This window comes from Palaemon carinicauda, chromosome 4 (assembly GCF_036898095.1).
Source record: "Palaemon carinicauda isolate YSFRI2023 chromosome 4, ASM3689809v2, whole genome shotgun sequence".
Lineage (NCBI taxonomy): Eukaryota > Metazoa > Arthropoda > Malacostraca > Decapoda > Palaemonidae > Palaemon > Palaemon carinicauda.
The window spans coordinates 48,400,073-48,417,510 of record NC_090728.1 but is presented as its reverse complement, the minus strand read 5'-3'; the positions used below and the strand labels follow the sequence as shown (position 1 = coordinate 48,417,510).

Below are 17,438 nucleotides of genomic sequence, written 5' to 3'. Positions count from 1 at the left end.
ACTCTAATCAGACACGCACAATACGTATATAAGTATATATGTCTATATAGAGACATATATACATATATATATATATATATATATATATATATATATATATATATATATATATATATATATATATATAAATATATATTTATATATATACATATATACATATATATATATATATATATATATATATATATATATATATATATATATATAAATATATATATATGTGTGTGTGTGTGTGTGTGTGTGTGTGTGACATTATCCTGTCCCTTGCCCTTGCCATTCATGAGCGACCTATATGATACGGAAGGCATGACTATTTAAATTAACTGCATACCTAACACTACGCAATGGATGTTCAGAATTACGAAAAATCTGAAGCAACATACATAGAGAACTAACTAAATGACAGTGCCAGGGATTAACATCCAGATCACAGCTAAGGATTTAAAAGCCCGCAAGTATCTCTCCATCAGATTAAGAGAATTTTAGCAGCTGAAGATCAGACAGGGAAGCAATGCTCGAAACAAGGTAAAATGAAAGAATTAAAAATTTCCTCAGGGTAGACTGATCACCGAAATTATTAAGATTTTTTTTATAATATATATACATATATATATATATATATATATATATATATATATATATATATATATATATATGCATATGCATATGCATATATATATATATATATATATATATATATATATATATATATATATATATATATATATATGCATATACATATATATATATATATATATATATATATATATATATATATATATGCATATACATATATATATATATATATATATATATATATATATATATATATATATATATATATATATATATATATATATATATATACATATATATATATATATATATATATATATATATATATATATATATATATATATATACTCATACAATTTAACTCATATCTGAATTTGCACGATGTAAGAGACTAAAAATGTATACATGAATAAAACTATACAATTAAACAAAATATTTTGCGAAGTGTCTCTTCTTTTAGTATAGTTTCCGCTAACTATTAGTTTTCTTTGGCAGCCGATCTAAAATTTGAAGACTAACTAAAGTAATTTTTTTTTCATGGTCAACAACAGCCTCAAATCCCCTTACTGTAACAAGTTGAAGAATAGTAGAGTTTATTTAAAATCAGTAAATTTTGATAGTACTAGCCTTAATGAGAAAATTTAACCTAAATTCTATCAAAATATATTGCAATTTATTGCAATTCTCTATCCATATTCACATCAAGTAACGTTTAACCACCAAAAATATTAAATTACTTTATTTAAAACGAAAATATTGTGTTGACCTAAAATTATAAGACAATAACTCGGTTTCCCGTGAATAAATAGATCGCGTCATTATGACTTTCATTCCTCATTATCTAATATCAGCCCAAGAAATATTAATAGAATACTTTTTTTTTAACCAAAAAAAGGGTTTCCGTAAATATATTAGTGATAGAAAAGCATCAAACTTTTATTTAGATTTTGGATTAGCAGTCCATAGCGTTTCATACCCACTTAAAATGATACGATCTATTCAACTACAATAAGCTTGCAAGATATTACTCTGCTTATTTACACAGTTTTCCCAGATTGAAACGTTACTGCATTGCAGATATTCTCCAGTATATTGCAATTTTAGATTAATATTTGTCATTAGTAGCTCAATGTTATAATCACTAATCTTAAAAGAAAGTTCGTGTCGACCGTTAGAAAATTTAAGTTAATACTTTTTCTGGTTAATATCGCATTGCTTTCAATATAAATATTCTAGAAGAGTTTTGATATATTGAAATCTAGGATTCAAATCTTTATTGGCACCCATAATTACTGTAGTATTTTCATTTAAGGCAAAGTTTTTATTAACTTTAAAGAAATGAAGGGCGTTAGCCTTAACATTTTCTTTAATTCTGCTCTTAGCAAATTGAAATATATTGCAATTTTGCACTTAGATTTTTATTGGCCGCCAAATATACTGTATTATACTTAACTTAGATAAAAAGCTCTTTTATACACAATAGTTACATAGGCATTAGCCTGAGCAATTCAGTAAATTTAGTATCGATTACAATATTAGTTTTGTTGTAAAATTTTTAGTATTTTAGAATTTTGCATTCATATTCGTTACCCGCAGCCTAGAATAGCCTACTGCTCTTTCATTTTAAAGGAAATATTTGCGTTAACCTATGAAAACGTTAACTGATAACCTTTCTAGTTTGGACATTATTACTTTCATGGCTATATAAGATAAATGCAAAAAAATCGCAACATATCTAAGTTTTTCGTTCATAGTCTAAATAAGCAATTCAAATGTTATTCCATCGCCATTTCAAAATTGAAAATTTGTTTCGACAAATGAAGAATTGCAAGTTATTAACCTCGCGCCTTTGGTTAAAATTTCTCCGATGGCAACATTGCTTCCAAATTACTATATATTGAACTCTCGAAGGCGGAAATACCACAACTTTTCGTTTTGAAGAAAAAATACTGACGCGTTTAACAAAACCAGCTTATTTTCACATAAATAATAATTAAAAAATAGAAACGATGTCATCCAACATATCGAAACATAAAAGTTTTCGTTTTGAAGAAAAAATATTGACGCGTTAAACAAAACCAGCTTATTTTCACATAAATAATAATTCAAAAATAGAAACAATGTCATCCAACCCATCGAAACATAAAACTATGAAATGGAACACTTACAAAATAAGAGTCAAGAAGCTGGGTGAATCCAATTTAAACACTTACACCAAAAGAACCAAAGGAAACTGGCTAAGATTTTAACTTTCCGAACAAGCTAGTAGTTATAACGACCTATATTAATGACTGCTTGGCTGCCAAGGATCGCCAAATAGAGGAATTTACGCGTAAGAAAGTTTGACAATCCTTAATGTTACGAACATGCTTCCCTTTGAAGTGAAAATGAATGCAGTATTTTGTGCTGCTAGTGACAATTATAACTTGGATTGCAATACATTGAAATAAATTGCAACCAAGAAATTAATTCATCTCAAAATTTTGGGTAGAAAAGAACTTTTACATGAAAATCGGTATTGTAGTGTAGGGTGCTAAAAACAAATTTACTGATGATGTATGATAAGTATGTACGTAGACACGTGCGTTTATGTGCAAAATTGAATTATACTGTAATTTGGCTGCAAAACTAATATTGCAACCTGTGCAAAATGTGGCAAATTAGCAAGACCTTTTATAGATACAACTTTCTCCTTAAAATAAAAATAATGTATTGTAAAAGGTATTGTGAACAGCTAATGGCGAATATCAACGTAAAATTACAATATATTTCAATATGGCTCCATTACAGACTGATTGAGGCAAGTTTAAAATTTGCTATTATACCACCTTTCAACAACATTTGGGTCGAAATTAACTTTTCCTCTATCTTAAATACAACCAATCCTTCTCACCACAAGAGGAAGGATAATTGTGGCCACTGTCATCCTACTTTTAAATCTGTCTATAAAAAAGAATATGTGAAGCGGACTACTTTAGGATATACTTCTATCCTAGATGATCAGCATCGATTCTGAGATCATGCTATTTGTCACTTCTTCCCAGCATACTTACTTACAATGAAATCAACATTGCTCAGTAACCTTAAAACCCTCATGTCTTCCATTATCAAATATTCGTAATCTTCCTAATCGTAACCTTACCAATAGACATTGCGCACACATATTTTTGGGGAGAGAAGTCCTTCGGTGCTACAGAACTGTCATACTTAAAGAAAAAATTGTCAACATTCCACCTTCGGCTTTCTTCGGCCAGTTTAAAACTGCTAGGGGAGCCTCAACCTTACGACTGTAGATTTGCAAGAGTCCGTGAATGGTCGGAAGGGCAACTATACAGTAAGCAGGAAAAATCTACGATACTGAGGACCGAGTATCTTATTTAACATACCCAAGTGTACACATACGTATATTCGGTAAATACACAAATCACTCGTGTATACACATGAGCACCAAAGTAGCTTTAAACACAAATTAGGTGCAGCCCAATCAAAGGAACTTTTCCTTTAGTACAACTCACTCTGCAACTATTGTGTACACCTCTCTGGCATACAATACACACTGACTTTCCCTCCAGGTACACCAAATGTTTGTTCACCCACCTGGACATCCAAAATACTCAATAGATTTGTTGCACATCATGGAACCAACAAGTCGTGTCGGTACGAGACTAGTTACAGATTGTTTGAAGTTATTGGAGACAAGATGCACCTCGAATGTTTTTTTTTTTTTTTTTTTTTTTTTTTTTTTTTTTTTTTTTTTTTTTGAGAAATTTCAGGTATGCTGTCACAAGATTGTATAAAAGGCTTCTACTGTCTTGACAGTAGAAGACTGGTGATATTATAGATATGTACACGGTCTTGTTTACCGAATGTTATGATAACATGGATTTGTTAATTAAGGCCTAAATAAGTTGCAATTCTTCAACAGGAAATAACTCTGATGCGTTTAAATAGTGGCATTCAAACAGTGAGAAATTCCTCCAGCAAATTTCTAAAGAAGACTGCCATGAAATAATTCTTAATCACAACTACTTGCTTTGAGCGTTTACAAATTATAGAAGTCAATTCCCAAAGATTTCTAATAAAAAAAAAGCTCCTTAAAAACTAGTTATACAGCTTAAAATCAATGTTAAAACATTGGATGTTATTACGTAGTCTTAAGAAATTTCAATAGCCTTTAGGTTACTAAGTTTCAGAAAGAAAAAAAAAAAAACTTTTCATTTCGGTTTTGAAGATGAATCCACTCAAAAAATAAGGTCTTTAACTCGAGTCTGTCTACATCAACCTCATTCAAGAACTAATGTCTTTTAATCAAATTGGACAAACTGTGTAAATGAGTTGCAAGTCCTTCATCCCATCCATCAGCACTGTTGGATCTCATGATGGGTAGTTGGATAGTTATTAGCTATACCATAATCTATTATCCTTCCTATCCAACATTTCACCTATCAATGATTTACTACACACTAAACATGATCCAATTTTGAATAACGGACATTCTATTTATTCCTTTTGGCCAAGACACCAGCCACCCGTCTGAAAAGCTTGTCAAATAGCCAAAATTGACGGTGACATTAAACCTTAAATGGTATCTTAAGTTGGTTGGTAACATAACTTGAGACAATACTAAAAGTTCATCCAAATGGTGTTATTCCAGTAAGAGAATTAATTTCCTTAATAATCTACTTATCATTTTCAATAGATATTTAGCTCTTAAAAGGAAATTTTAGTGCTTGAATTATATTTCGCCCGTAGATAGCTATTGCCCTTAGAGGCAATTTTTCATACCTTGCCTGCAATTAACGGAAAATTTTGTCAGAACTGCACGTAAACTTATTACCCCATTGGAAACCCAATGAAGGAACTGAAGTCGTACCTAACATCCAAAGTAAAATTCTTTATTAAATTCTCCAAGTTTGTTTCTCACCAGAGTAATCAAGTACAGTTATAGTCTCTGATGATTTGATATTTTATAACTATGAAACAAAATAGAAAAACCTTTCGTCATGTCATATAGTCTATTATATCCTAAACTATAAATGGACTTTTGTAATTATGGTCATATCCGGATTATTTCTTTATTACTATTATAATATTTTAAAAGGCTATAACAGTTTATTCTCAGTGTTGATATATATCTTTATAATAAGGGCAGTTCCATGAAAATCATCATGAAACTATTTTTGCACTATCTTCATACAGTTATGAGGACAGTGATGTTGTGATACGTATAAATTAAAATACCTGGCAATCTCCTGTGTGTTGATGGGAAAAATATTTCTGGTATTCATTCTCCCTTCAAGTATACTTTCCACTTTCATGATCCAAGAGGAAATGGTCCACTCAATTTATTAAAAGAAGATCTAAGAAATGAATTGCCATCCTTCTAGCAAAGTCGTGTTTTCTTTTCTGGAGACTGTGGGCAAACTTTCCAACACTGATTTAGATTTGATTCTGAAGAAGCATTAATATAATTATCATCATCACTATTATAATGTTCGTGGAAGCCGAGAGAAGTGCAGAGTGTACAAATCTTGTCATGGCATTCATCACCTGCAGAACTGAAAGCTGTTTCAACCTTGGCCTTTGGACTGACACATGATGTAACCGAAGACTGACATAACTCATTTGTTTCTTTCCTTGCACTGATGCCTAAGTCATCTGAATGGCTATCGCTTTCATAGCCAGATGGGCTGCAGTCAATAATAACACGAGGAATTCGGATGCTATTTACCCTCTTAGGGGTCGGAGATCTTGGACGCATTTGCTCTCGTACTGACAAGAATGACGCCCTCTTACTGGAACGGCTATTCCTGGCAGGGGCTTCTTTACCCCTTGAAAATTGCGTCGTTCCTGTTAATTTGAAATCGCCAAACTTTGTTACCAGTAAATACCTAAAGGATTTGGATAGTTGCTGTGCCCTACTTTGTGCAGATTTCCTCGTGTTTTTCTTTTTACGAGAATGATTTTTATGAGGTTCTATGCCTAAGGCAGATGCATTATTAGAACTATCAGGCGGAGCAGAAGGGAATGAATTAACTTGAGCCTGCTTTGGTGGAGATTTTTCTAAACTACTCTCAATATAATACTGTTCCAATTTACGTCTTTGACCATGAGCTTCAACTTCTGTTTCAAACTTTGAGTTATTTTTGGAAGTCATGAGCCAATTCCCATCAAGTTGGAATGATTCGTTACTGTAAGTCCTTTGGTGATTTTGCAAACCTACAGGAAGCAGTGCATTCTCAGTTTCGACGTTAGCAAGTAAACTCCTTTTGCGTGGGGGCTTTGGTGGCGGAGTTTTCTTCTTCCTGGAGCAATCTTTATTTAGAGTACCACACTGATTAGATGCTTTAGGCTTTAATGGACTTGAAATGACTGGACTATTTGCTGGTGCCGGGGGTACATCAACTCTGACATCTTGAGGATCAAGTTCTACATCAGATGAGGGTCGATGAAGTGGTGACTGTGAACTGTCCGGAACTCTGGCAAGTGGAGGGCTCATGTGTACCTCCTCATAAATAGGACTTTGTTTTACATAATATGAGGGAAGTTCCATTTCACTGCACTTCATATCATTAACTCGACCTGATTTTTCAAAGACATTTTTACCACTCTGATGACAGGCTGGATGAGAGTTACCAAGCTTACTTGGTTTTTTGGTCAAAATGTTCTGCACTGATTCAGAACTTGAAGGATGTGACTCAGGCAAGGAGAAGGGAGTTTCCCTTTGAGAATTACATTCATTACTGGTAATCATGTTATCTGCACCAATGTTACTCTGGTCTGAAGGGTTCTCAGGCCTTTGGGTAAAATTGCTGGCAGTGGGATAGTAAGTCTCATTAGAGAATGTGCCATTGTTTTCTCTAACATCCACTTTTCTCTCTTGATGCAAATCATATTCTCTTTCAGACTTACAACATATACTCTCTACTTTCGCCTGATTAAATTCTTCCGCAGTTGCAGCGCATGGAATGGGGTTGTCAAAGCCACGGTTTATTAAGACATCATGGCTCACAGGAATTCCAACGGAGGACTTGTTTTTTCCCTTGAGACCAGTTTTAAACATTCCTTGGTCAAATTTGGTGGAAAATGAAATGTTTCCTCTCAACATCGACCGTAATGCTGAAGTACTTGAAGAAGCTTTGAGCTTGGTCTTTTCTGTGGTTAAGATAACCCTAGCCGTATCTGTAGACTTGCGTGGAATTGTTGCATACTTTTTCAAAACAGGACCAAGCTGATTCACATTAACCAAATAAGGATTCACTTCAGTCTTCCTAGTTTGACTTGGAGGAGAAGGTGCTCGCCTTTTGTTGCTCGCTTCTGTAAAGAGAAAAAACTGAAGCCTTAGAAAATAAAACCTTTAGGGGCTCTCGAAGTGTCTGCAATCTTTTACTTTAAGGCAATGTATTAGAATAGGTGAGCGAGCAAATATATTTTCCATAAAGTTAGGAACTAAAAACTTTCATTCCATTCTTTATCTATTTCTTTCTTTCTAAACATCTGTTATAAGTTTACAACAGACCTGGATAAGGTATCAAATTTAAGCGTCCAAGCAAAATAGAACCCTTTACATTACATTGCCCGCCTTGCTATGTAAATAAAATAAAATAAAAAAAAAACGTTCTTGCCCTCGACAATCATTACTCTTATCTACATTTCCAAAAAATCTTTAGCCGACAAGTTAGCGATTACCTAAACTGTTTAATGGTAGCAAAACATTATATATTCTCCAGGCAAAACTTCCTAGCATCCTTATCTTGTGACTATTCAAGAAAGCTTTCCTTGTCAGAACTTCATATGTTCACTTCTTGATATCTGGGAAATGCAAGTTGCATATCAAAGATAGAAAAAGAAAAAAAAAATTACACGTTCTTCTTCTGGAAGTCTTAGATAGTTTTATAATAGTGAATGAATGAAAATAGCTCAAATTAATATCAAGAAAGCCCAAGGATACTATGTAGGCAGAAAATGAGCACTCACTTAGGTGTGATGGATAGATAAACGAATCTCTCGTTTTCACATTTGGTGAGGGGAAGTCTTCTATGCCATGGAAGAAACTGAGGAATCGACTCTCGAAGTCCTCTGTAGAATCCATTTTCAAATTCAGCTATTGCAGTAAATGCCTCTGATCGGAATTCGTGTGCAGTGATCATACAATTCATTAGCTGTGAGCTCTCCTAAAAGTTGTATAAAATCTGCAAAAGAAGATTTGAGAAAATTATTAAGTAATAATACCTATTTAAAAGTCGTTACCTTCATTAGTTTCAGACCAAAAGCTACTTAAGCACCGTTTATTCCTTTACAAGTCAAAAAAGAGAAAGTAGAACTTTGTGATGGAGAGGGAGAGAGAGAGAGAGAGAGAGAGAGAGAGAGAGATATTAAACAGTTTATTCCTTTACAAGTCATAGAAAATAACTTTGTGATGCAGAGAGAGAGAGAGAGAGAGAGAGAGAGAGAGAGAGAGAGAGAGAGATATTTCAATAAGTTTTATATTGTGACGTCAATTTTGTAAAAGAAGAAACTTAACAGTCCAAGTACCGGTACAGTATATTTCCTTTTAACAGTCCCTTTGAAATCATTACCTTATGAATTTTCTTATTAACTATAATAATAACGCTGATCTAAAATATTTAAAAAGTATGACTAAAGAAATTTTGCACAGTACAACGGGCATTTGTAATCTTCAGCAACTGAATTAAAACACCGAGATCATGATTTTTTTTTTTTTGGCCCGGGGACAAACGTTTAAATTGCTTAGAATTGAATGTTTACAATAATATGCATATGAAAAAATATGTTTTTAAAGAACATTTTTTTTCCACTTTACCCTCATTTCCGCTACTACCTGTTGCATTAAATGTAAAAGAAATGCACTGAGAAGGGAATGAAGTGGTAGGGCCAAATTTGATATCATTAAGACAGGCCTACAATGATCAGCATACAAATTCCACAAAATTCTAATGGGGCAAACAATGGAACTCCTCATTGCAAGGACCCACACGGCAATAATTAAACAAACATCAATAGATCAAACTTGAAGACGAAGACAACAACGCAAATGTTTAGCATTAGCTCTTTAACCTATGGTTGCCTATTCAATCCCTACTACGCTTAAAATCAATTTCGAACTCAGCAAAGTTTACTATCACACTCGAAATAAAATTAAACAGTAAAGTTTGCTAACAAACTCGAAATAGAATTAACCCCAGCAAAGTTTGCTACCACCCACGAAATCAAATTAAACACAGCAAACTTTCCTACCAACCTGAAAATAGAATTAAACAGCAAAGTTTCCTACCAACTTCAAAATAAAATTAATACACAGCAAAGTTTCCTACCAACCTCAAAATAAAGTTTAAACAGCAAAGTTTCCTACCACGCTTAAAAAAGATAGCAAATTTCCCCCACCAACTTCAATATAAACCTTAATCTGAACAAGTTTCCAACCGCACTCAAAATCAAGTTTAGACTCGCCAAATTTCCTACCAATCTCAAAATCAAATCAAACTAAGTAAAGTTTCCTACAAACATCTAAATCAAGTTTAAACTCAAAGTCACCTGCCACGCTAAAAATCAAATCAAAATCAAAGTTTCCTACCACGCTCAAATTAAAGTTTAAACTCTGTAAAATTTCCTTTCACACTCAAAACCAAATGATCAACAGAATCTCCTACCATGCTCAAAATCAAATTAAACTCAGAAGAGTTTCCTGCAACGCTTAAAATAAAGTTTAACCTCAGCAGTTGCTTACCATTCTCAAAATAAAGCTTAAAATTCAGCGAAGTCTCTTGCGACGCTCGAAATCAAATTTAAACGTAGAAAGTTTCGCAAGTCCTTCCTTAATTGGTAGGAAGCTCAGCTTAAATCGTGAGCGTTACTTTTCATTTCTCAGGACCATAAGCGTAACGCACATTGATTCTCACACGTCCTGTCAACACGTAGTTGCGTGACTGTGACAATCACCCTTTGCCTCTTCAATGAAACATCCGACTCGAGCTAAATTTCTGTTCGAGTGAATGAATGATTTACCACCATTTCATCTCAGGCAAATAAGTTGACGTTTATGAATTAAGGGATAATTTGGTCGATTCCATTTTCCCCGCTATCCGAAGAGCTTGACGATGTAAAAACAAACTACTCGAGAAAACAAAACAACACCACCTCAAATTCTACTTTTAAATCATACTTCAGTGATTTGAATGATTTAAACAAAATACATACCTTTATCTAATTACTTACCTCGGAGTATTTACTTTAAATAATACGTTTAATATTTGCAAATGGTTTCAAATCATTGGAATCAAGATGTATGTCTATATATTGTAGGTTTTAGAACTTTCAAATATGCGGCCCTAAAATTATACAAGCTCCCACTAGACATCCGAAAGACCGAAGATATTAAGGGTTTCAAGAAAAAACGGAAGACTTTCTTATTTTTACGCACTTCGATAATGTATATTTGACAATTCACATGGAATACGCTAAGTACTTGAAACACATAAGAGTGTATATGATAAACAGGCCTTGTGGGTGATAGAACCACGAAACAGCCCTTAAAGTAAGTTATCTCCTTCGGGAACTGAACCATAGAATTATAGGATTGCGATATCTACACCGAATTGGGAATTAATAAGCATAGATTCTCTCGTTTACCCGAGTTACTTTCATATACAGTTCCATGCATTGCACATTGTCCCACGCTCTCCACTCGTCTGGGTAACTCGTACTGTACGTACATACCTCAACTTATTTCTACTAGGAATAAATGTGAAATTGATAAGCATACATGTTAGCAGGATATTAACACCAAAACTTTCATCACCAGTCAGTACCATCTTCTATAAACCAAGTCTCACTTTTATCAAAATCACTTAATTAAAATATATCCATAGTTATGATTTGGACCATCACTTTCAATGGAAGCTATTTTCTATAACGCTTTCACTTCAACAATATTTTGATAAGAAATAATAAAACTGAATGAGACGATTAACATTATCACTCTGATTGACGTAATCAAGTTTATAATTTAATTAAACCCCATTTTAATAAAAAGAAATCGTTAAAATATATATAAACTATAAACACTTTCTATAAAGGTACATAGACAGCTTTACAATAATGATACACTAACAGATTGGAAAATTAGTCTTCGATTAAAATAGGAATGTTGAATAACACTGTATTCGAAACGTCGAAGAAAATGAGCAATAGTTTTTGGATGAATAAACAATTATATCTGAACAGCATCTTGTGTGTAACAATACATTTCCACCTTCATATTTTCAAAATGACAGCCCTTAAATACCGGAGGCAAAACATAGCAACAAAATCACACACAATTTTAGCTTGCTTTATGAGGCGAACAACAAATTTGTAGTTTTAAGAAATATATCGCTCCAAAAATTCAACGACATAGAATATGCAAAAGGCTTATGAAGCGCTTTTTATAAAATGAAAAATTAAAATTTGAGTATTTAATTACCTGGCGTTCATAGTGCCAATATCCTTACGCAACAAGTTCCGTTGATATAACACCCGTAAACACCTATTTGTTAAACAAAACCAGACCAAAAACACTGGAATTTTCTTTCATATTTTCGTTTTTCTTAAGTCCCTTATCACTTTCGAAACACCCATATCAAACACAACAACTTAGAAAATAATCTCTGCATTATGAACACTCGGAACAGCATGTGCGTGTACAACTCAGGCTGCTGGAAAAGATGTACTGGAACTTCTGGAAGTTCTATTTGCATGAGCTCCTACGAGCGAGATACAATGACCGATGGCGATACGATGCGTGAAGCTTCGGTGTATTGAGATGAAAATATTTATCTTTCTATATAGGAGAATATTTCTGTTAAAGACAGGTGCAATGATGAAGAGAGTGCCGAATAAAGGTATAATGGAACCTAGCAGAGCATGGTGTAGTATTATAATTATTATTTGGTTATTGATAAATTATATTTACACGCATGATTTTGTCCTGACTCAAGGATTTTACATACTGCAGATGTTAAAACTGAAAGATCGATAGTTTGATGGTAGATGTCTGCTACCTTCCTTGAAAATGGGAGATACATGCGCTGTAAACCATCGCACGAGGGTCTGCCCCTCTCTTTTATTCTCCTCCTATATTCCTCTTTCTCCCTTTTTCCTTATTCCTTCCCGAGTACCTGCCTTCGGGCTATAAACTGGATTGGATTGTATTCAGGGGTACTCTTCGTTATCCCATATTCCCCACTTCCCTATCCTTATCCAAGTTCAAGTTGTCATCCGGCATCGATATATTAATACACAAGGTTTGAAGAATACTTTAAACTTCCAATACGCTCGTTGGGCACAGTTGTTCTCTTCGGTAATTTTAATTAAATTCTAAAGCACTTGTAGGACCAAAATATTTCAGGACAACACTTCACTAGTTTTCTGTATATTTTCTTGTCTTCAAGGATAAGAGTTTTGAAGAAAAAAAAACGGAATTAATTATACACACTCAAACACAATTGGGAAAATATTGAATTTTTCAAACTTGTCTTAACAGAGGCTGTACAAAAATCTGCATCGCAGAAAGATCAACAGCTCTAAATTTGTACATGTCAGTTATTACGTTAATTTATCACGCGACTTCTAAATTTGAAATACTTATAAGAGCACTGTGATGTCTTCGTGTCCTTAAAAATTGATAAAGACAGTTCACAACTAGTCAAGTACTTTACGAAATACTCAGTCAATCAATTTGTGACTGGCTTTCTAGACATAACCACACCCAGGATTCATTAAAGGCAATACTAGAAACAATTCGATCATGCCTATACTTCAGTATGTTTCGTTACCTCTCTCTCTCTCTCTCTCTCTCTCTCTCTCTCTCTCTCTCTCTCTCTATTCAAAAAATGCATATTTTCCTTTAAATAGTATATAAAAAGGTACTTCTCAAGACATGCTTATAAAACCGCCGAAGTAAGAGATGGTCATTCATTACGTATCACAGACAAGAACAGCTTACAGTTTAAATTTCAAACGATCCTACAAAATTAACATCAAGAGACAGTTGACGCCTTTTTCTTTTATTATTGAAAATTTATGATACCGTGGATTCGACAATTAACACGAATTCTGCTATATGATACTCTACAATATACTTAAGCATATATACGACAATCAAACCTTGTAGGTTCTGCAGGGTGCAGAACTTTTCCGTTTGTGACGGGACTAGGAAAACAGCCCTTAAAGTGAAGTACGTAATAGTATTATGTCTAAATGAAGAAACTCATTCTAAGTCAAATACAAGCATTATGAAGTCGCAGCGCTCTCTCTCTCTCTCTCTCTCTCTCTCTCTCTCTCTCTCTCTCTCCAGACCTTAAAACAGTAGTTTTATATATCTACTCACCTTGGGCTCGAAACCTAAAACTGGTATTCCCCAATATTAAGATACATAATGATAAACAGCTGGAGCCCACAAAGTTACAGCACTTTAACAAACTGTTAGCAAAACAGACTGACAGGGTCGAAAGCATTGAACTCTGAACTGAGAGGCTCAGCACCACCTCAGCAATTGGCAAAACACTTGGTAATGAGGGTAACCAAAGATGGCAATAGTGTGTTTCAAGTCCTAGTTGATGCCGACTATTCACGAACGAATTAATTTCCAATTATTTATCTTTTATTTTGTAAGTTATATCTGTTGGGTGTTTTACTTGATAGGTAAAATGGGTGAAAGAAGAGTGAGGGCAGTTGCTACCTAATAATAGTAGAAACAGTTTGGAAAGTTAAATATTAGCAAGAGTAGTGTAAAGCGTGGTTTAGCCACAAATTTATTTATTCGAAGGTACACTTTCCTTAGGATTCCGTTTATTCCATTAATTCTCCATCGTATTGAGCTAGTATACTCTATATTTAAATTTTGGCTATAGACAATCATACTTCAGTTTTCCATTTTGAATTTATTCGAAACAAACTGTAGAAGTGATCCATTTAAATAGGTTTAATTTCAAAGACGTCACTTGTAAATAAATGAACCTTCGGGTAATTGATTGGTGATTTGCGGGTGATTTATTAACTCACATTTCTGCTATCTGTATGTTGGTTAAGAATTCATTTGCCTACGAAGATCTAGTACTCACTATCTTTCATTACCGGCAGTCACAGGAAGTACAACGAGAGAGAGAGAGAGAGAGAGAGAGAGAGAGAGAGAGAGCAAATTATTCACCTGGATGTTAAATTTCATTCCACAGGAAGTACAACGAGAGAGAGAGAGAGAGAGAGAGAGAGAGAGAGAGAGAGCAAATTATTCACCTGGATGTTAAATTTCATTCCACAGGAAGTACAACGAGAGAGAGAGAGAGAGAGAGAGAGAGAGAGAGAGCAAATTATTCACCTGGATGTTAAATTTCATTTCACAGGAAGTACAACGAGAGAGAGAGAGAGAGAGAGAGAGAGAGAGAGAGAGAGCAAATTATTCACCTGGATGTTAAATTTCATTCCACAGGAAGTACAACGAGAGAGAGAGAGAGAGAGAGGAGAGAGAGAGAGAGAGCAAATTATTCACCTGGATGTTAAATTTCATTTCACAGGAAGTACAACGAGAGAGAGAGAGAGAGAGAGAGAGAGAGAGAGAGAGACCAAATTATTCACCTGGATGTTACATTTCATTCCAATAATAAATTTAATGAAACCACATAGGCTAACATGAAAAGTCTTCGGTTTTGGTACACTATCTTCACAATATAAGGTTCAGATACGTACAATCTATATTAAATTATAAAAAAAAAAAACTTCACAATATAAGGTTCAGATACGTACATTCTATAATAAATTGTAAAACAAAAAAAAACAAGAAAACATTCTAATTGTAAAATAAAACAAAAAATAAAAAATTATCAATCTTATCGTAGGCCGTGAATCATGGATAGGTTACGTGGTACCAAAAAAAATCATGACAGCAAATCTAATTTAGATGAAAAACGTTACTTCAATGGAAGACCTAAACGAGAATAAAGACTTCAAAATAAGTTTCTTTTAAAATGTATTTCCTAAGTCCTCCTTCTAAATTCACTATTCAACAGTATTAAATTACTATAAGCTTATTCATACAAAGGCCGCTCATGAATGGCAGAGGCAAGCTACAGTGATATTGCCCTATCAAGCAGGACAATGCCCTAGAGATTGACCATATATACATACGATCAGCGACCAAGCCCCTCTCCACCCAAGCTAAGACCAAGTAGGGCCAGGCAATGGCTGCTAATGACTCAGCATATAGACCTATAGGATCCCCCAAACCCGCACTCTTAGCTCACAGGGATGGTGAGGTTACAACGACCAAAGGAACTAACGAGTTTGAGTGGGACCCGAACCCGAGTCTGGCGTTTACCAGTCAGGGCCGTTACCACATCGGCCACCACAACCATTAAGAGACAAAGAACTTTATTAAAAGAGCACGTATTGTGTAGACTACTATCAAAATGCTATAGTTCACTATAGCACGTACTGTCGGTATAAGCACGAGACTATAGCACGTGATGTCATTGGACTTATCGGAAGTGAGCACACATCCGCTGAAGATGCGGTCATTGGTTGTTCTCATATGTAAATATTTAGTTCCAGAACGTAATGCCGCTTATGGGAGCGTATCACCTTATGAGGGGGAAAGAATGCCTTAGTCAATATAAAACAGACATTAACCACTTTTATTACTACTACTAGTAGTAGCAGTAATTAGTGGTAGTCGTAGTATTAGTAGTAGTATATTCTATTTTAATTTGTCATCACTTGTATCGTTTATTTCCTTATTCCCTTTCCTCACGGGGCTATTTTTCCCTGTTGGAGCCCTTGGACTTATGGCATCTTGCTTTTCCAACTAGGGTTGTAGCTTAGCTAGAAATAATAATAATAATAATAATAATAATAATAATAATAATAGTAGTAGTAAGTTACAACCCTAGATGGAAAAGTAGGATCTAAGCTACAGGTACTTTTAAATAATAAATAAATCAGACTTTTTTTTTTTTATTCTTACGTTCCCTTTCTCTAATAAATCGTCTAAACAACGTGTAATTTGCACAATTAATTGATATAATTCATATGTTCAAGTACATGAGTTTAGTGGATTAAAACTTCAATTTTTATCACGCTAATAATCTCTTTATGAAATCTATAGCGTTTGTAGTCTTTCAAAACAATAAAATACGGAGATGAAATATATATATATATATATATATATATATATATATATATCTAAGAACGTGTGGTAGGCACTCTCTCCTTTTATAAGATTCAGTCTTTTTGGGTTAAGGGGTAAACTTGAAGTTTTTTCACTTTTTAAGCAAACTTACCCCCCCTCTCTCTCTCTCTCTCTCTCTCTCTCTCTCTCTCTCTCTCTCTAAAATATATTCTTCAATAAATTATGATAAAATTGCGAGATTAGTTGGGTTTTCCTTTATTTAAGAAAGACCTAATCTATTGAATTACAAAGAGAACTTCAAGAAAAAAACTTGACTTCATGCTATCGCCGATTTCAGATAAAACATCAAATCAAAGCTTCATTATTAGGGAGTAATAATTTTTTTTTATATGAACTTCTGCCAATGAGGATTATTATTTTACTATTTTTACATTCCATGACGTACTTAAAAAAAAAAAAACTATAAATTTACCGATTTCCTTCAGAATATACTGCAAATACAGAAATTTATCTTATCAAATACTGCACTCACTATCTCCTACCTAAATCCCATTTTCATAATGTTACACTATTCACTATATTGGTTAAAAATCATAAAATCCCACTTGAATTTTAGTATGTCGCAAACTGATATTACCCACATGAATCAGAAATTAATCAACTCAGCTATCAAGTACAGAGG

At 33.7% G+C, this 17,438-nt stretch overlaps 1 protein-coding gene across 1 annotated transcript; it reads right to left on the bottom strand.

Annotated features, from left to right (window-relative positions):
* Positions 1–5,637: 5,637 nt before the first annotated feature.
* LOC137639926 (uncharacterized) lies at positions 5,638–14,143 on the bottom strand. The gene is made up of 3 exons (XM_068372217.1): positions 13,964–14,143; positions 8,554–8,768; positions 5,638–7,893 (listed from the first exon to the last, which is right to left on the bottom strand). The coding sequence occupies exons 2-3, from the start codon at positions 8,666–8,668 to the stop codon at positions 5,960–5,962; spliced, it is 2,049 nt and encodes a 682-aa protein (XP_068228318.1). The 5' UTR covers positions 8,669–8,768; positions 13,964–14,143; the 3' UTR covers positions 5,638–5,959.
* Between the last annotated feature and the right edge of the window lie 3,295 nt (positions 14,144–17,438).